We start from the raw sequence: 20,688 nt of genomic DNA on the forward strand, positions 1-20,688 counted from the left end.
ACATAGACTGACCAGGTGAAAACTATGATGCCTTGTTTCTATCACTTGTTAAATCCACTTCAATCAGTGTAGATGAAGGGGAGGAGACGGGTTTAAGAAAGACTTTTATGTTTTGAGACAATTGTGTATATGTGCTATTCAGAGAGTGAATGGGCAATATAAATGGGGTATGGTTTTAGGTGCCAGTGGCACCGGTTTGAGTGTTTAGAACTGCTGCTGGGTGTTTCACGCTAAACAGTTTCCTGTGTATATCAAGAATGATCCATCACCCAAAGGATATCCAGCCAACCTGACAGAGCTGTGGGAAGCATTGGAGTCAACATGAGCCAGCATCCGTGTGGAATGCGTTCGACACCCTGTAGAGTCCATGCCCTGACGAATTGAGGCTGTTCTGAGGACAAAAGGGGTGCAACTCAATATTAGGAAGTTGTTCCTAATGTTTGGTATACTCAGTGTATATCATCTGTAGACACATAATACTCACAAACATAAGACCATTACATGCTTTATTCCAGACTGTCCCAAGTGATCAGCCTTCATCATCTTGGACTAGGTAGTAAACTCAACTGGATCTGTAAGTAATTGAGCCTCCACTGCTTGTTAGTAATGAGCCCCCATGGAGCCCTCTAGAGCACCACAGCAGCAGACAGCCTGACGGGCAGCAGTCTCAGTGGGTGTTCCTTACAGGCAGTGCAGAAGTAAGGAAACACCCGGGGTGAGATGAGGTCTGTAAACGTATAGAGGGGCGTCCTCTCCCGGGGGTCAAAGAAGGTCACCTTGCCCCTGTCCATGTCCAACACCACCCTGATGACCTGTGGCTCCTTCCTCATCATGGTCAAGGGCGCCCACGGTGCCGTGCACGCCTTGTGCTCGCCATTGCGGAATCGTATAGTCCAGAAGCCCTCGGCTGGCGTCAGCACGTGCTTGCCCTTCCTGTTGATGGACTCGCTGGCCACGCCTACCACCCAGTATGTGTTAGCCTTTACCTCTACCTCCCAGCTGTGGCGGCCAGAGCAGAACCCCTCGGAGCCCAGTAACTCAGCACTGATGTCAAACCTCTCGGGGTTGTTTGGGAGCTTGAAGACCTGGGAGCAGCACTGGACCACAGTCAGATCCTCAGACAGGATGAAGCAGCTAGCGGCTGTGTTGGGGTCCAGAGTCACAGGAGCTGGAGAGAGAGGGGAAGATATGAGCCTCAAATGGAAGACAGAGATGATAGAAAGAGCAGAACTGAGATTAAATTAAATATATAGAATAACTTTATTTCCTGTGAGGAAACAGTACAGTCACTTATACCGACTCATATTTGATTAATACTCACTATATTGAATGATGCTCTTCATCTTGTCCCAGATGTTGAACTTTACAGAACCCAGGTGCTTTGCCACATCAATCAGAGTTCCAGGAATCATCTTTGGATCCAGCGGCATATGCCAGGTTCTGGAATGACGACATTCAGTGATGAGTCATATCCTGTCTATTATACCAGCGAAAATATATCTTATTTTACCATGAAATTGATGTATGATTGATTGTATCATATTTATTGCTATTTTGTGTCAAAGTAAAGTTCATTTTAACATGATGATCTGTTTTTATTAAAGGTAGACTCAGTGAAATGACATTGCCATGAGCAGCACCGCAGATATTGCGATGAGCGAGATGCAAGACTTTCACACAGTCATACACAGTATCAATGTGTGCATGGGTTCGCTTCATGCTGTTAGAGGGTGGTAGGTACCAAAACAGCTAAGAAGTATAGCCTTTTATTTTGTTTACTTTGTGCACCTGCGTCATATCACTGAGTCTACCTTTAAAGGCTCTATTCAATCAGTTACGCTTAAGCCGAAATCCGCATAGCTGTTGTTTTGGTGGTGTCTGAGGTGGAACTGTGTTAGAGCTGTCAAATACACAAGCGGCTCCTGGCATTACACCTAAAGTGGACATTGCTGTTGGCTGCACGGAGTCGCCTTGTTTACAATTTCAAATACTGGAGTTTGAGATGTAATCTACACCTGAATTACGCTGATAGAAATCCTTATTATTTAGTTTTATGATTTTCTATTTGAGTGTCATTATTTCTATATTGCCTAAACTTTCTAATTTTACACTTTCAACGTGAGTGGGAGGGGTGTGGCTTTGTGACTATGAGCAAGAGCATCTGCTCACCATTTTGACAGCTCCAACACAGTTACACCTTCGACACCGCTGGTTAAAGATTGATCTGATTGATTTTAGGCATAAGTTTAGATAATAATTGAATCTGAAACACACATTAGCCTTAGATGTGTCTGCCACATTCAGTAGCTAGATGACTGTTTTCCTTAGTATATTATGGGCACATGATAGTGAGGCAGTATGGGTCTCTGTCTATTTTTGTATTTTGCCTCTGTTAGCTCATGACATCAACCCGTGGCTCAAATGAATGGCTATTCCTGACTCCACATACCTCTTGATGATATCCTTGTAGTTCTGAAAAGCAAGTAAATGTATCACTTTTAGATGGACAGCTACAATATTCCACATGCATGTTATGTTTCTATATTTCAGTCTTTATTTTGCTTTGGGAATTCCCTTTGTACTGTAAGTAGGGTTTAACTTCATACGGTGTATACCTGTAAGAATGGGATGTCCTGAGACCTCATCTCTTGCTCTACGGTTCTGATGGTGTTTGAGAGGGACGTCAGTTCGTTGGACATCTCCTCAATCTTCTCCTTTAGAAGCAGACTCTTCTGATCCTCCTCTGCCTTCAGAGCATTCAATCTGGCTGCCTCCTCATCTCTCAGGAACTGGCGAAGGGTTTCAAACTCATCCTTTATCTGCCTTTCAGTATGCTCAACCTGGTTCTGGAATTAGACATGTTTAAGACATGAAAGACCTGAAACCCTCAATGAACCCAGGTTACATTACTGATGATGGGTTCCATGAGCATTAGAAGATGTATTGATCCAGAAAGGACACCAACAAAATCTTTCTAAAGTGCTAGAAATACAATACCCCACCTTGATGTGCTCTGCCGTTTGATCACAGACGACCATAGCCTTCTTGAACAGCTGCAGCTTCTCCTTCAATGGGGTCAATGCAGTCTTGAGTTCCTCCTGGAATGTAATGGCAAGATATTTACGCTTTAACACATACTACAGGATCAGGCTGGCCATAAGCCAGGCTGTCAACAACACAATGTGTTGCTTTCATCTGTCAGGTACCGCTGCATCGCAGCCCCATCACAGCATTCAGCTGCATGTGTAAAGGTTCTCAATACCTCCTTGACTGGAAGATCCAGATCAATTGATAGCTGGACCTAGCTAATGCAACGGCAACATTAACAGAGTCTGGATCATGTGACTAAGTGACAGCGAGGGTGGAGACGATAATGAAACAAAAGACTACACACAGATTCAGAAAGTCAACGTGCCAAAGCAATGTAGAACATTTGGACATGGAGTTTTCTGCTTTGAGGTACACTGAAGCTCATGATTCATGCTCTGTTGATGTTGTCTTTGAGAATTAAATTCTAACATTAAAATGTTTCTTGTTCCTAGAACAGGGTTAAGGACAGCTGGTGGGCCAGGGGAGGAGGGGAACGTAGGGGGGTACACTTGAGAGACCTGGGATCTGATTTCATTCCTCCCAGGGGCCCAAGCATCGACCAACCCAACATATGAATGTATTAATAGAATGATCAACTTTTCCAAACCCCCCTGTTAACCATCCCACTGTGTCAAAGATGGTTTCTATAACACACACGTTTTTACAAAACAAAACTGTCAAACAAAAAACGAAAAAACTAATATATTCCTTTTCATGATGAAAGAAGTGCTGCTGGTTTAGTAACTTGTGAAGGTTTTGAGCGTTATTTGACAATGCGGGCGGAAAAGGATGGCAGCTGGAGGTTAGATGAGACTGAACATACAGATGAAAGTTAGTTTCCCTCTGACAAGCAAAGTTAAGAGCGAGGGTATGGATGATGAGTGACACGTTCAGTGACAGTGACACTGACGGCACAGTGAAGACAACCAAGGTTGTGTTCGCCTACCTTACAGTCGTGTGCACCTTCCCCAATGGGGTAGAGCCTGTGCCCCTTGTGTACCGCCGACGTCTGGCACGCAACACAGATGGGCTGCAGATCGTCCAGACAGAAGAGTGAGAGCGTCTCTCCGTGTTCCTTACACCTCATAGGGTTATTCCTGCTGCTCATCTCCTTCCTGAAGGACTCGCAGGTCTTCTCCAGAATGGTGTTTACCACAATCTCATTCATGGAGGAACGTCTGCAGCATAGAGGGCAGAAGTGGCAGTCGTCCTCACTGTCCTGGGTACTCCAGCTGTCTTGAAGGCATGTTTTACAGAACCTGTGTCTGCAGGAGAGCACAACGGGCTGGTTGAAGATAATTCCACAGAGGGGGCAGGAGAGATTGTCTTCGCGGTGCCTGGACGTCATTCTGCCTGTCAGGTTTTTAAAACAGGGCTGGAGCAGCAGCAGGGTCAGATAAGGTTACTATGCTCCTCCCACCGCTGTTGCCAGGGTTCTCTGGGGTCTACCTCAGTTAAACTTTAATGCTTAAAGGAAATGAATATGTCCATAGGGCTTCCATCTGCTTGAGTAGTGGATATGCAAATAAACACCTCCCACTGCATGATAAATCACAGATATCCACCAGATATCTTTGGAGGAAGACCAGAGAGTGAGTGATAGTCCCATTTCATTGACGCAGTGTTCTGAGATCAGTGTTGTTGGAAAGGTGGAGATTGGCACGTCAGAGTGATGATGCAAGGGGGTCTGCCTTATACATTTTGATGAGGGTGATGCAATAATCATTTGATCATTTAAAGTCACAAGACTGGTGGGGCCAGCGTATTCCAGAAGAATGATACGCTCCATCTGGGAACAAACACAATAACCAAGAAAAGATGGGAAGACGGTGAGTATTAATAGAAGGAGAGAATGTATTAGGTGGGAGGGAGGAGGGTAAGAAAATACCCCTTCACTGACCCCTGGAAAGTTTTCCACAGTCCAACTTAGCCTTGACTAAGTGCTGGGTCTAACATTTAACAAATTCCTGTCCTAAAAACAGCACAGGGTCCAAGTTGTCTTAAAATACTAAATTGTTGTACAAACGGGCCATCATTTACTCTTTTTTTAAATGTTGTCCTAAATAAGTCCATTTAAGTCGCTGTAAATGTCTAACCTGCATTTGTTGGTAACACTTTACCCAAAGCCTACAGGTATAATGCATTATGATGTGGTTGTAATGCATTTGTAAGACCTAGAAAGTCTTAAAATGATAGTTTGTTTAAAAAAAGTTTAGCTCATTTTCAACCTAGGGTGTTGTTGTTTCTGAATGTTACTAAATAACCAACAAGCTCATTTAAAAACGGTTTGGTGGAAACAACAACACCCTGGGGAAGTTGAAAATAAGCCCAACTTTAAAAAAAGCAAACTATCCCTTTAATGTATTCATTTTGTTGTTCTGTCCAGCTTTCTGGTGCCTGATGATCTCATTCAAATCAGAATCATGGGTTTTATAAGAGGAACATCAGAACAGCAACACTTTTGGGCACACTTAGGGACTATTTATCAAAGTTTAGTGGCATTTAGCCGAATGTGCATTCTGGTTGCCGAAACTATTATTATAGTAACCTAATAGTTTGGGTAGTGGGAGTTAGCCCAGAAGGATCAACTCCTGCACTGGGAATAGATTGAAACACTAAATAGATTTGCTGTCGCAGCTTACCTTGCAGTACACCACTGCCTCAGCTATTGGGTACACTTTGTGATCCTTATGGTCAACTGACCAATGATAATCACAGATAGGCTGCAGGTCTGTGACACAGAAGATCTTCAGTTTGTCCCTGTGTTCCACACACATTCTCTGAGGACCTCCAGGGTAGTCGATAATGCACAGAGGACATATTTCAGAACCCTGCTGCTCCCAGAACTCATCCAGACAGAGATTGCAGAAGCTACAGCCACAGGTATGACAGCTGAGAACCACGGGAACAGAGAAGACCTTTCTACATACAGCACAGGAGAGATCATCATCCTCCAGGAGAGTGGAAGCTTTGGCCTCCATTCTCCCACAGAGCTAGAGCTGGACTCCGGTATGCATCTATAATAGGCCGCAGTGGCTCAGATATGGTTACGCTGGCCTGTGAGCCTTCGCCCCTCTGACATTTATTTAACTCCAAGCTTTGTAAATCAAGTGTGAACTTTATAGTGACATTGAATAGCAGCCCAATGAATATCTACAGTGCCTTGCAAAAGTATTCATCCCCCTTGGCGTTTTTCCTATATTGTTGCATTACAAACTGTCATTTAAATTGATATTATTTGGATTTCATGTAATGGACATACACAAAATAGTCCAAATTGGTGAAGAGAAATTTTTAAAAAAGTACTTGTTTTAAAAAATGTTAAAACTGAAAAGTGGTGAGTGCATATGTATTCACCCCCTTTGTTATGAAGCCCCTAAATAAGATCTGGAAGCAAAAAAAATCCTTCAGAAGTCACATAATTAGTTAAATAAAGTCCACCTGTGTGCAATCTAAGTGTCACATGATCTTTGTATATATACACCTGTTCTGAAAGGCCCCAGAGTCTGCAACACCACTAAGCAAGGGGCACCACCAAGCAAGCGGCACCATGAAGACCAAGGAGCTCTCCAAACAGGTCAGGGACAAAGTTGTGAAGAAGTACAGATCAGGGTTGGGTTATAAAAAAATATCCGAAACTTTGAACATCCCATTGAGCACCACTAAATATACATTTTTTAATGGAAAGAATATGGCACCACAACAAACCTGCCAAGAGAGGGCCGCCCACCAAAATTCACGGATCAGGCAAGGAGGCAATAATCAGAGAGGCAACAAAGAGACCAAAGATAACCCTGAAGGAGCTACAAAGCTCCACAGTGTCACGAATACCACCAAAGGTGGCTCCCCTTCCTGCTCGGGTGGCGCTCGGCGGTCGTCGTCGCAGGTCTATTAGCTGCCACCGATCCCTTTTCCCTTTTTTTTTTCCTTTTCGTTTGTTTTTATCTAATTGTTTTCACCTGTTCCTTGTTGGGGTTTTGGGATGGGTGTTATTTAAGTTTGGTGGTGGCAGCATCATGCTGTGGGGATGTTTTACATCGACAAGGACTGGGAAACTGGTCTGAATTGAAGGAATGATGGATGGCACTAAATACAGGGACATTTTTGAGGGAAACCTGTTTCTGTCTTCCAGAGATTTGAGACTGGGAAGGAGGTTCACCTTCCAGCAGGACAATGACCCTAAACATACTGCTAAAGCAACACTCAAGTGGTTTATGGGGAAACATTTAAATGTCTTGGAATGGCCTAGTCAAAGCCCAGACCTCAATCCAATTGAGAATCTGTGGTATGACTTAAAGATTGCTGTAGAACAGCAGAACCCATCCAACTTGGAGGAGCTGGAACAGTTTTGCCTTGAAGAATTGGCAAAAATTATAGAGACATGCCCCAAGAGACTTGCAGCTGTAATTGCTGCAAAAGACGGCTATACAAAGTATTGACTTGGTGTTAGTTTAAAGTAACATCAAATTAAGTCATGGAGTTAATTTCAGTTGATTTGACTGTAATTTGTGCCAAAAGAGAACCTGAACTGGAAAATTATTATAATTCGTGATTATAATTAACTACCTTTTGAGAAGAATATCATCACCTCAGACAAAATTTAGAAATCGACTGAGGGCCTCCAGAGTGGCGCAGCGGTCTAAGGCACTGCATCGCGGTGTTAGAGGCATCACTACAGACCCGGGTTTGATCCCAGGCTGTGTCGTAGCCTGCCGCGGCCGGGAGACCCATGAGGGGGTGCACAATTGACCCAGCATCGTCCGGGTTAGGGAAGGGTTTGGCCGGCCGGGATGTCCTTGTCCCATCATGCTCTAGTGACAGCTGTACGGTGCTTCCTCTGACACATTGGTGCGGCTGGCTTCCAGGTTAAGCAAGCAGTGTGTCAAGAAGCAGTGCGGCTTGGTAGGGTTGTGTTTCAGACGACGCGTGGCTCTCGACCTTCGCCTCTCCCGTCCGTACGAGAGTTCCAGCGATGGGACAAGACTCTTAACTACCAATTGTATATCACGAAAATTGGGGAGAAAAAGGGGTAAAAAGTACAACAAAAAATAAACTGAGATCAATTTCCCTGACAGAATGACCCATCTGAAGAGCAGCATGAAGTAAGTACAGAGACTCTTCAATGAAGGACTCCAGCTACTATGCAAATGTACACCAGCGGGAAGCTTCTGATTCCCAGGTACTACTGACACACACACACACACACACACACACACACACACACACACACACACACACAGCCATCCAATGACAGAGACAATCAACCGTGGTTCATCCCACCCTACAATATAGCTGACTGACATGAGTGACCGACTTCACACTGACCCAAGGAGGAATGGGGGCTGAAGCTAAAAACTGGGTGTTGGATAAATCATGCATGAGACATAAGTAGCCTTATCTTTAGGCTATTTTACAACTTAATGTTAGATGGTTCCTAACCCTGAAAGTAATCTATTAGCCAGGAGAAACTATAGTCCATGGTTTGGATTTCATTAAACAGTCACGACAAACTTCAGCTAAGATTAGCCACCGCTAGCTAAAATTCAATAGAATGATTGAGGCAACAGCATAATTTTTTATTTTTTTGTTAACCAAATCACCTTAAAGTAACATCAAATTAAGGTTAAGGAACCATCTAACATTAAGTTGTAAAATACTGAACTTATCCTTTAAGGTTATGCAGATGTCTGTGAAACAGACCATAACAAACTACTCCTTTAAGCATACCTTGTAGTGCTCCAGTGCCTCTTTAATGGGATACACCCTGTGGTCCACATAGGTCCCTGTTAGAGGACACTCAGAAAATATAGGCTCCAAGTCAGTGACACAGAAGAGTGACAGATACAGCACAGCAGGAGAACACGTGTTCCTGGAGAGCTTTAGCCTCCATTCTACCTCAGAGCTGGAGTTGAATGTACGGCTCTTTACTGCATGCATGTGTCTATAACAGGCTGCAGTTGTCTCAGACATTGTTACAGTGAGCTGAACCTATGGCCTGTAAGGTTTCGCCCCTCTGACACATTTTTCTCCAAATATTTGTAAATCTAGTGTTATTGAATGTGGCATTGAATGGGAGAAGGGGGAATCGACAAGTGAACAGTTCATTTGCGCAACTATTTTTTTATCTACACATGAACAGAACATTATCACTTCACAGAAAAAGTATAAATCAACTGAGAACAATTTTACATAGGATGACCCCTCTGAAGGGTAGCATGCACGTCCCTTCTGATTCCCAGGTACTGATTCCCAGGTATTGATTCCCAGATACTGATTCTCTCTCCATCTCTCTCTCCCCTCATATCTCTCTCTCACACACACAGACAGACCTACACACAGACCCCCCACACACACACAGCCATCCAATAACAGACATTCAACTGACCCAACTTATGGCTGTTCACCCAAACTACAATATAGCTGACTGAAGAGACCAACTTTAAAGTCACGCTCTGTAAGACGTGCATACCATCAAAGAGTGGGCCACCAACAAAAAAAAGAGACCGTTGTACAGTAGGTTGCTTGTTTTGGTATGATACTTGCCCAAAAAATATGTATTGTTAAAGTAGTCTATGGGCCAGAATAAACGGCAATTCATGATTAGGTTCTTTAAACAGCCACTACAAACTTCAGCTAACATTATCCACCACAGCTAGCTAAAAATCTATGGAAGTGATAGGGGCAACCATGCAACATTATTTTTGTATTATTGACAAATCCCCTAACTAATGTCAAACTAAATAATTGAGTTGATTTCACTTGATTAAGCCATACATTTTAGAAAATTGCATGGTTGCCCGTATCAATCCCATTGACTTTTAGCTAGCAGAGGCTTGTCTGTAGTGTCCATTCAAAGAAAACCAAACCATAGATTCCACTTTCTCCTGGCCCATAGAATTATTTCAGACATCTACATTAAGTAGTAAAATACGTCACACTTTCCCTGAAAGAAATACGACAGTGTATACTATGGTAGGAATAATATAGTATTCACTGTAGTGTTTTTGCAGACTTTAATGTAGTATTTACAGTTTATTATGGTATAAATACTGTAGTAAAAAAAGAGTATATACTATATTATTCACTGTAGTTATAATGACACAAGGCGAGACCCAGATGCAGGCACAGGAGGCAGATGGTTGGAGCTCTGATATCTTTTATAGTCCAAGGGGTAGGCAAAAGGCAGGTCGGGGACAGGCAAGAGTTCATAACCAGGTCAAGAGTCCAAAATGGTACAGGGAGGCCGGCAGGCTCGAGGTCAGGGGCAGGCAGAATGGTCAGGCAGGCAGGCTCGAGGTCAGGGGCAGGCAGAATGGTCAGGCAGGCAGGCTCGAGGTCAGGGGCAGGCAGAATGGTCAGGCAGGCAGGCTCGAGGTCAGGGGCAGGCAGAATGGTCAGGCAGGCAGGCTCGAGGTCAGGGGCAGGCAGAATGGTCAGGCAGGCAGGCTCGAGGTCAGGGGCAGGCAGAATGGTCAGGCAGGCAGGCTCAGAGTCAGGACAGACAAGGGTCAGAACCAGGAGGATGAGGAAAAACAGAGACTGGGAATAAACAGGCGCTAGAAGAAAACCGCTGGTTGACTTGGCAAACAAGAGGAACTGGCACAGACAGACAAAAAAACAAAAGGTATAAATACACAGGGGATAATGGGGAAGATGGGCGACCCCTGGAGGGGGGTGGAGACAAGCACAAGTACCGGTGAAACAGATCAGGGTGTGACAGTAGTGATATAGTGTTTGTTTTATTATCTTTGACATAGAAGTGGAGGCTTCTTCTTGAGGAACACTAAAAGAGCTCATTTTCCATAACAAAAGGATAGATCGAAAGTCTATATTTGGCATCTAGGCTTTTTACTTACAGGTTCCACATATTGGGATATGGGTGAGGGGAATGTGCAGGGTCTATACAAATGAAATACTGTAGTATTTACTATAGTTTAAAAATGGTAGTCTTTTTTGTGGACTGTAGTGTTTTAGCTGACATTTCTGTAGTATTTACAACAGTATACTACAAAATGATATACTAAGTCCTACACATGATCAAGGGATAGATACTACAGTGTGTAGTATAGTATTTTTTTAAAGTGGGAAGGACCTATTTCAGAGCCATGCTGCTCCCAGAACTCCTCCAGACAGGGTTTGCAGAAACTACAGCCACTGATATTGCAGCTGTACAGTGCATTCGGAAAGTATTCAAAACCCTTGACTTTTTGTTACGTTACAGCCTTATTCTAAAATGGATTAAATAGTTTTCAGAAATGTTTGCAAATGTATTACAAATAAAAAACTGAAATACCATATTTACATAAATATACAGACCCTTTGCTATGAGTTTTGAAATTGAGCTCAGGTGCATCCTGTTTCCATTGATCATCATTGAGATGTTTTTGCAACTTGATTGGAGTCCACCTGTGGTAAATTCAATTGATTGGACATTATTTGGTAAGGTACACACATGTCTATAAGGTCCCACCGTTGAAAGTGCATGTCAGAGCAAAAACCAAGCCATGAGGTCGAAGGAATTGTCCGTAGAGCTCCGGGACAGGATTTTGTCGAGGCACAGATCTGGGGAAGGGTACCAGCAGCATTGAAGGTTCCCAAGAACAGTGGCCTCCATCATTCTTAAATGGAAGAAGTTTGGAACGACCAAGACTCTTCCTAGAGCTGACTGCCTGGCCAAACTGATCAATTAGAGGAGAAGGTCCTTGGTCAGCGAGGTGACCGAGAACCCAATGGTTACTCTGACAGAGCTCCAGAGTGCCTTTGTGGAGATGGGAGAACCTTCCAGAAGGACAACCATCTCTGCAGCACTCCACTAATCAGGACTTTATGGTAGAGTGGACAGACGGAAGTCACTTCTCAGTAAAAGGCACATGACAACCCGCTTGGAGTTTGCAAAAAGGCAACAAAGGACTCTCAGACAATGAGAAACAAGATTGTTTTGTCTGATGAAACCAAGATTGAACTCTTTGGCCTGAATGCCAAGCGTAACGTCTGGACAAAACCTGGCACCATCCCTACGGTGAAGCATGGTGGTGGCAGCATCATGCTGTGGGAATGTTTTTCAGCGGCAGGAACTGGGAGACTAGTCAGGATCGAGGGAAAGATGAACGGAGCAAAGCACAGAGATCCTTGATGAAAACCTGCTCCAGAGCACGTAGGACCTCCGACTGGGGCGAAGGTTTACCTTCCAACAGGACAACGACCCTAACCACACAGCCAAGACAATGCAGGACTGGCTTCAGGACAAGTCTCTGAATGTCCTTGAGTGGCCCACCCAGAGCCCAGACTTGAACCCGATCAAACATCTCTGGAGAGACCTGAAAATAGCTATGCAGCGACGCTCCCCATCCAACCTGACAGAGCTTGAGAGGATCTGCAGAGAAGAATGGGAGAAACTCCCCAAATACAGAAGACTCAAGGCTGTAATCGCTGCCAAAGGTGCTTCAACAAAGTACTGAGTAAAGGGTCTGAATACTTACGTAAATGTAATATATGTATATCGTGAGCGGACCAAGTAATTTGGCGTCACTAAAGCGGAAAGGTGGAATAAACGAGTCAGGAGTTGGTTTCTTGATTGACCACAGTTCTCTATTGAGGGATTATGGTCAATACAAACACTTCAACATAATCAATGAAAATCTCCCAAGGAAAAACATACATCTTCTTCTCCAGATGGAACAGGAACACAATACAATTATCTTTAAACTACAACAAAAGTCACGGTTTTGTCACCATCTTAATGGTTCTTCGTGATTAGCTTCTCTCTCTTGGTAGCCATCTTCCAGAGATAGGTTTTTCCCTCCTTCTTGCTGGTTCCCTCCTCTCTCTTGTAGGGAAAAGATAATAGGTCATTAGTAGCATCAGCTGTGCTTAATTGCCTGAGGTCCCCTTGACTCACATGCCTAGTTGGGCTGCTATCCGTGAGTCCAGCCTGCCCTCTAGTGGTCCTTCCACAATATATACAGTGTCGTGACATACAGTATGTCACGACTTCCGCCGAATTCGTCTCCTCTCCTTGTTCGGGCGGCGTTCTTGCCATCGCCGCTCCATTTTTCATGTATCCATTTGTTTTGTCTTGTTCCCTGCACACCTGGTTTTCATTCCCCAGTTACGCTACATGTATTTATTCCTCTGTTCCCCCTCATGTCTTTGTGGAAGATTGTTTGTGTGTTACGTGTTTTTGAACGCACTAGGCTTGTGTGCGTTTTTCCCACGTTATTTCACGAAGCCTGTTTTGTATACATTTGATGTGTTGTGACTGTTTTGCGCATTATACACTTTGCCTTGTTGACTGGAGTTTTTTTGGACACAGTTGCGTCCGTCTGTATATCTCTCCTGACGTAATAAAGTGTGCGCCTGTTCACAATTCTCTGCTCTCCTGCACCTGACTTCAGCACAAGTACCACACGCCTGACAATATTCTAAAACTATTTAATCAGTTTTAGAATATGGCTGTAACGTAACAAAATGGGGAAAAAGGGGTCTGAATACTTCCCGAAGGCACTGTATGTACGGTATGTACATGGCTGGCAGGCCAGATATAATTACAGGAAGGGGAATTACATACCAAAACATAGCACAATTGCCCATTCTTGAGCCCATAAACTGTTAGGACCTACATAAATCTGTCCCAACAGCAGAGTCACAACAGCAGTCCCAACACCTTACCACTGCTACACCTGGCTATTAGCAGAGCCTTGTCTGGCAGCTAAACATTTCATTCAGCCTCATTTACTGCCTTTAAAAAAACATAGCTGATATGGCTAACTTGCTTAAACAAATGTGGTTTCTACTGACAATTGAGACGTACAAACTATGGCATAAGGGGACGACAAGAGGATAAGAGGCAATCCGTAATTTCGATTAAGACATTAATGAGCGAGCTAGGACGGACATAGTCAACATAACTATTTGTTGAGCACATTTGAAATGTACAGTGACAGAATTCAGAACATGGGCTGTTCTTACAGTGTTCTCCCTGTACAACAAGTCAGAACCATAGGATAAATAAAGGGGGAATATAAGCAGACAATGTAAGCTCTTCCAATACTCGATGATTACATTTCTCTAAAACAGGTTATGGGCTACATGTGTACCACCAAGTCAGAACAGTAGGTGAAATTAAGAGGGGAAAATGGACCAAATTATTAGGGTGAGGCACATGGGTTACTAACAGCTTACTACACAACATACACTTAGTATTACTTTCTTAGCAACAGTATACATATTGGGAGTATACACTCCCTGTCATATTACATAATTTATGCAGCAGCATACAAGACATTTTTGGACTCACCTTGTTGTGCTGTGCTCACTTGAACAGGAAGGTGGCGCAGTGGTTATTTGTGGGCAAATTTTGTCGTCAAAGTCTGGCATTCTCTGGATTTATGGTGCTCTCAAGACAACTGGGAACTCAGAAAAAAACAAGGTTGAATCATGAACGCATCAGGGATCTTCAGGTCGTAGCTCTAGAAAGAGGCCCGAGTTCCCGACTAACAATTCTGAGTTGGATGACCGTTCAAAACGTATTTTTCCAGTCGGAGCTTGTTTTTTCCCCGAGTTTCCAGTTGTCTTGAACTCACTGAAGTCAGATTTCTCAGTTCCGAGTTAACAGTTGTTTTGAGCGCGGCAGAAATCATGCTGGATTGACAGCATGGCCAATGTTTAATGTTTATCATTTTAAGCTTGGAAAATAGAACCTTAAACCCAGACTTGGGACCACACAGCCACTGAATAGCAGGCTAGTGATTGCTTTGTAATGCTTGCAGTTAGCCACTGATTCCTTCCAAACCATTGCTGAATTTGTGATTTCCAACTTGATGTGTAGTGTTTATGTCCAATGTCCGATGAGTACCGATACATTTGATCTATTATTTATCTTCATATGACAAGGATAAAAAAGGATTTCCCTGTAGATTGTCGACTTGATTAATGATGATGACTGCTAGCTAAGCTTTTGAAAGTATGATGCTGACATGATCAGTCCAATCGAAGCTACTGTAGATATAACGTGATTTGACATTTTATCTGCGGCCAATGACCATGAGCCTTCTTGGATGGGAACTTCTAATGTAACTCTATGGCAGCACCCAAGGGACTTAGAGTTGGCGGTGACGTAGTGTCCCTATGAGTGACAGAAAACGGAGCAAATTAAGGCACAACTAGAGAACACTGCCCCACCACCACAGAAAGCACTGAGATAGGCTGAAACACCTGCATTTTGGAGCTGCCTGTCTCAAGAGAGCAAAAAATAGAGTATGTTTGTATGCTGCTTTATTAACTCAATGATTATTATAATTGTTTTTAGTTTTTTACATTGTTTGCAAACTGATATGTGACACGTATTAAAACCAAAATAGGCAAAAAAATTAAAAAATAAAAATAAATGTGGGGCTCAAAAGCACCACCTGCCCTGAACGACAGGTCGCAACTGTTCCTGACTGACAAAGCGTTTGTTTGTGATTGATCATAGTTTGGTGACTAATGATTTGAGATCTGTGTGATTATTTCTTCATAGAAAAGTCTATCATGTAGTATATGTAAAATGTCAAAAATTTCAGCCACCTGAAATATGTCAGGGTAGCCTACATATGTAGGATCTTAAATTTGAGCCAGTTTGCTACAGCAGGAAAATAATCCTGCAGCAACCAGAAATGTGAATTGTTATGTGGATTATAATTAATGGACAAGCTTAATATTTCAAAGTGGAAATTAAAAACTTAAGAAGCCTTCTTAAACAAGGAAAATTCTCCTGCAACCAGGTGATCAAATTAAGATCCTACAGCTGTAGTACCTCTCAGCCATTTAAAAAAAACTTTGCACTTCCTCATATAATCACTGTCAATGTGATAAAAGGACCCTGACTGAAGCTCAAAAACATAGTACAGTACACCGCTCCCATACTTTATTGTGTGGAGTAACAAGGTGTCAAGGTCAAAGTTAGCCTACTGTAGATAATCAAAGTGTTGTCATTCCACACAGTAACACTCATATGTTATTCTAGTCCATGTGTAGGTACTGTGTTTGGCAAAAATCTGAGAATTGTCAGTTGGAAATACAAACAGGTAAAAGGTTCATAAAGCATGATGAGGCAGCCATAATGGACATCCAAAAGTAATGTCTGTATAAATAAAGGTAGGGAAATCCATAGGGTACAAAGGTCGTTAATGTGCTATATTGCTTATCACCACTGTGGACGGGGATGTAGAATACAGGTGCCAGGTCAAGTTCACAAGCACCTTCTCAGTAGCACTTAGCCCTAAAAGTGAAAGTCTGACATATTTGCTAGAAAAAATCTCTGTATTATCAATTATCCACAAAGTATTCACAAAATTAACATAAATCAAACAAAAAGTCCTCACTGAGGGGCATAATTTGATTTTAAAAACGAAATGTTTCAAAGAAAAAAGCCCATAGGACAATATTAAAAACGAAATGTGCTTGTAAACATTGTGAGATGTACATGTGAAATGTCCTTCTGGGGTTCAGTGCTGCCAAGCCTCTAACTTCGGGTGGACAAAATATATGGTCACCTCATGATGTCATAGTTGCAACATACAGTCATACTGTAGCTTACATCAGTTTAGATCGATGTCAAAAATGTGTCCTAACTCCTAAGATAGACAATTCCTGGTCAGCCTACGTTTCTTTGTTTCATGTAGCAGCAGCTCTACTTCGCCCTCTCAGAAACGGTTTTATTGTTTGAACAGGGCTTCTCTTTAGGCGCGCACTGCCATTCAATGACGTTAATGGTTAACAGAAAGATAAAGGACGTCTGTTTCCATTAGATCACAGTTTCTTTCCTCATTCACTGAAACACACTGTCATTTAATTTTATTATAAGGAACATTATAGCCTGCTGAATTGTGGATCAAAGTTGTGGGCTATTATCAAGCAAAAACAATAGCCTAGAATGAAGTTGGCCTATAAAACCTATAATCTATGCACATGTTTAATGAAAGTTAGGCCTATCCAGTAACAAAATGTATCCCTAGGCTATAGCCTAAATGGCTTAATGACCGATTGGAAATATTAGGCTAACCTTGTGCGCATTGCGCATCATATGGCCGAGGTCTCTGTAGCTGTGTGCGGGACAGGTATGTCTGTGTCCACGGATGCAGACACCGTGTGCATGTCCTCATCAAGCGGCCCCATCGTCAATACGACAGGCGGGGGCTTCGGTTGCTGTTGGGCATCCCTCATGTGCGACGTAGACAGCCCAGTCCCTGCCCTTCTCGCGACCCCGCGGGGGGGGCCTCCATTCCGCCGCAGAGAGTTCCTGACACTGTTGGAGAGACGGCTGGATAACCGCCTCACCGCACCTGCGATGCCCCGATCCTTCTTCAAGAGCCCGACGTCATCCTCCAGCTCCTCCGGGGGGACCTCGATGTTGCCCGTGTACCAGAACACCCACCAGACGAGGCTGAGGAAGATGATGATGGCCCCGGCGTAGATTAAAAAGTCATAGAAGAATATGTCCGCAAAAACACCGATCAAAAGAACAAGCAGCCCGAATATGTCGAAGGACACTGCCAACCAAAAGGCGCAGGAACAGCGACCTAGACCGCGATACGTCGGCTCCATGTTTCTAAATTGGCTTGGAGAAAGGCCTAACAAATACCTTGTTTAGACCACCTTTTCTTTTCTATCATTTGCGGTTGGTTTCCTGGTGGAATTCGGTGAATTCGGTTGGGGTAGAGTTTCAAACGGAGCCGTTTGTTTGAACAGGTAAGGTGAGACAGGTGAGGAAGCTCGCCTCTATTTAAATTGTCCTGTGTCACAGCACAGGGCACAGCACAGAGAGGTGGGGCGTGGTAGCCGTAGACAGGTGAGGGAGGGCTGGGTAGACGGGATACTGGCATGACACCAGCCATATTAATACTGTAAAGGAGGTAGGACATGTGTGACATACATTGTAGAAAGGAGCCGTGATGGTTCTGATTTTCTAGATATCGGTCATCAGTCCAATATGCAGAGACTCCAAACATGGCACACTAATGTCTGTTCACCTGTGGAATGACATTCTGGACAACGTTTGACTCATTACGTGTTTCTCTCCCTCATTTCTAAAGGGCATAAATCTATTCACATCCAGATTGTTTCTATAAATTAAAACAGTAATGACAGACACAAAAGCCTCTAAGGCTGTTTACACAGGCAGCCATATTCTGATCTTTTTTCCACTATTACTAGTTTGACCAATCCCATCAGATCTTTTCACAGATCCTTATCAGAGCTGATCTGCTTGGCCAATTAGTGGAAAAAAATATATCTGATTTGGACTGTCTGTCTGCAGCCTTAGTATAATGTGATTACACCCAACCGCTCACCTGACTGCTAAATAATGGCATGTAGGCCTATTTCCACCTTGTGGTCTTTTGTACAGAAAAACGTGTGCCCCCATACAATTTATTACTGTACATTGAAAATGAAAGACTAGTATATCAAATCTAATTTATTACACAACTGCTGCATTATGTTGATAAATAAAATGACACATTTAGAAAGAAGATAAAGGGTACCTGAAGACTGGCTGCTCTCACAAGGTTGGAGATCACATGGAATCAGAGTATTCTACATGAATGATTGAATGAACAAATGCACAATGCAATGTAAACCTAACATCTAAAGTTTAGGTAAAAATGTTAACATTTTGGCTAACTTAGCCAGAATTCAAATCCCACTGGCCCCACCTCCTTTAAACATTTTTTGTTTGTTGCTTTTGACCAGATGGACACAGCCTTTTTGACCCAGAAACATAAAAGGTTAGATAATTTAATCCAGCAGCAGTATTGAGAGACAGAGCGAGGGTGCACCCACTACCACTCAGTGTCCAACTGTCCATCATGAGTTCAACAATCAACTATAATAATGTCCGGTAGAATTTTCTGACTCTGTAATCCTGTTTCTAAAGGATTTAGCAATCCACTACAACAGCAGCTACAAGGAAAACAGCAGTTTATGGTGGAAAAACAACATCTATTACAGATCACAATCAGACAGACAGATGGGATAGCCTGGGCCGCAGCAGCACGGCCATGTTCGGATCATGTTAAAACCCCCCAACAGAGCAATCACATGATGTTCCCTTCTACGGGACGAGGTCATTCAATCCCATATTTGTATTAGGGCCTAGATCAAGGACAGCTACATACAGAAGATAAACAGTGCATTTCACAGAGGTCTCTCTTGCAAAATGGAATCTATATGAATAAGACTAACCTGCATAAATAAAGGTTTAATAAATACAAATCCATCTATGTTACACCAGCCTCCTCACACATTTAGACATATTTTAGGAAGTGTGCTTTTCAGAATTATGTTGGGAGAAAACCCCACTAACATGTTTGACCTACTCTACAAAACAGAACAACAGTTTTAGCTTGAAGAGTCCATGGCTCTTCGGTGCTGTTCGTCCACCTGAAGCGCCTTGCCATTGACCTTGGTCGGAGCCTTGTGCTCTAGTCTCTGTTTCACCACAGGCACCCACACCAGCCCCGTGACCAGGAACATGAGCCCCGCAGAAAGGAACACAGGACCCAGCAGGTAGGGCACGTTCCCCACCTGGGTGAAGTAGAGCAGGGAGAGGGCCGTGCCCAAGCCGAACAGCACTCCGCCGATAAGGATGGCCAGGATGGGCCTGGTGAAGTAGTACCAGCAGGGGACATTAGTGCCCAGGGTGACCCCGTCAGGGACATGGTTCAGTGGGGTCGTTGCTTCAGTGTCCTGGGTCTCATGGTTGGTGCTGGTAGGGCTGGTTTTAAGATCCATGTCTGACACCGTGACCACTGTGGATTGCATCCTTGGGTTGTGCTGAGGAAGGGATAACAAATCAGAAGACACCACTTAAAAGTATAGGACTTCATCAAGCACTGATACTTCACAGACATACATTCAGAGACATACGGTTTACTATTTTATCAACCAATCTGTCATTGCAGAACTCACCCTTTCAGATCGTTAAAAAGAATTGCAATAAAACATGAAAAAAGAAATTCCAACCCATTTTTACATTCAATCAAATCCTGTAGTCTCCAAATTAATTCAAAACCATTAAAAAAAACCGATGTCCTCACTTACCATTAGGCGTTTCGCCTGTGTTATCTCTCGCTCTTTTCCCAGTGTTGGTCAGAGGCTGGCTGGCTGCTCCTCTGATAACTGTCAAAACCACTACTATGGCCAAAGCCACACCCACACAGAAGAGCGACCCCACCCTGTAGTTCCCTATCCCGCTCTGTGTCCCTCCACCATGTCATGGCGATCTCAGCTTTGCTCCAGTTTGTGCCCTGTTTACATACAGTATATTCTCCCCACATAGCATTTTAGACTATGTATTATTGGAAAATGGAACAGTACATTATTCTTTTGGAAGGGCTATGGCAAGGGCATGCCATCATAACTGTTTTTGATGGGGCACGATGGCCAAATTCGACAAATAAAATCAATTGTACATTTGAATGCTACAAATTGATAGAATTTAAGTTTGAAAGGGGCCTGATGCTTATGGCGAATGGGTAATTTATGGTATGGGAGAGTTTTATAGACATTCTAATTGGGTCCAGATGTCAGTTGTGTATGGATAATTAGGTTAGCGTAAAT

At 43.2% G+C, this 20,688-nt stretch overlaps 2 protein-coding genes across 4 annotated transcripts; both read right to left on the reverse strand.

Moving 5' to 3' along the window:
- Positions 1-91: 91 nt before the first annotated feature.
- Positions 92-17,844, reverse strand: LOC109893581 (zinc-binding protein A33). 3 transcript variants are annotated; one of them, XM_031834896.1, is made up of 6 exons: positions 17,132-17,844; positions 3,003-3,098; positions 2,616-2,846; positions 2,450-2,472; positions 1,322-1,440; positions 92-1,168 (listed from the first exon to the last, which is right to left on the reverse strand). In XM_031834896.1, exons 1-6 carry the CDS (start codon positions 17,150-17,152, stop codon positions 627-629), a joined length of 1,032 nt encoding a protein of 343 aa, XP_031690756.1. In that variant the 5' UTR covers positions 17,153-17,844; the 3' UTR covers positions 92-626. The 3 variants fall into 3 exon arrangements, with proteins under 3 accessions (XP_031690756.1, XP_020342441.2, XP_020342440.2); XM_020486852.2 differs by lacking the exon at positions 17,132-17,844 and adding an exon at positions 5,733-6,086; XM_020486851.2 differs by lacking the exon at positions 17,132-17,844 and adding an exon at positions 4,037-4,630.
- A 1,623-nt stretch (positions 17,845-19,467) lies between these two features.
- On the reverse strand, positions 19,468-19,890 carry LOC109893590 (phosphoinositide-interacting protein). The gene has a single exon (XM_031834992.1). It carries the CDS (start codon positions 19,888-19,890, stop codon positions 19,468-19,470), a length of 423 nt encoding a protein of 140 aa, XP_031690852.1.
- Between the last annotated feature and the right edge of the window lie 798 nt (positions 19,891-20,688).

Source organism: Oncorhynchus kisutch, linkage group LG10 (assembly GCF_002021735.2).
Source record: "Oncorhynchus kisutch isolate 150728-3 linkage group LG10, Okis_V2, whole genome shotgun sequence".
In the NCBI taxonomy this organism is placed as follows: domain Eukaryota; kingdom Metazoa; phylum Chordata; class Actinopteri; order Salmoniformes; family Salmonidae; genus Oncorhynchus; species Oncorhynchus kisutch.

Coding starts and splice junctions, on each gene's coding strand:
- LOC109893581 (XM_020486851.2), bottom strand. CDS start 4,438: ATGACGTCCAGGCACCGCGAAGACAATCTCTCCTGCCCCCTCTGTGGA. Junction 2,847..3,002: donor AAACGGCAGAGCACATCAAG/GTGGGGTATTGT, acceptor GTCTAATTCCAG/AACCAGGTTGAGCATACTGA. Junction 2,473..2,615: donor AGGACATCCCATTCTTACAG/GTATACACCGTA, acceptor CTTGCTTTTCAG/AACTACAAGGATATCATCAA.
- LOC109893590 (XM_031834992.1), bottom strand. CDS start 19,890: ATGCAATCCACAGTGGTCACGGTGTCAGACATGGATCTTAAAACCAGC.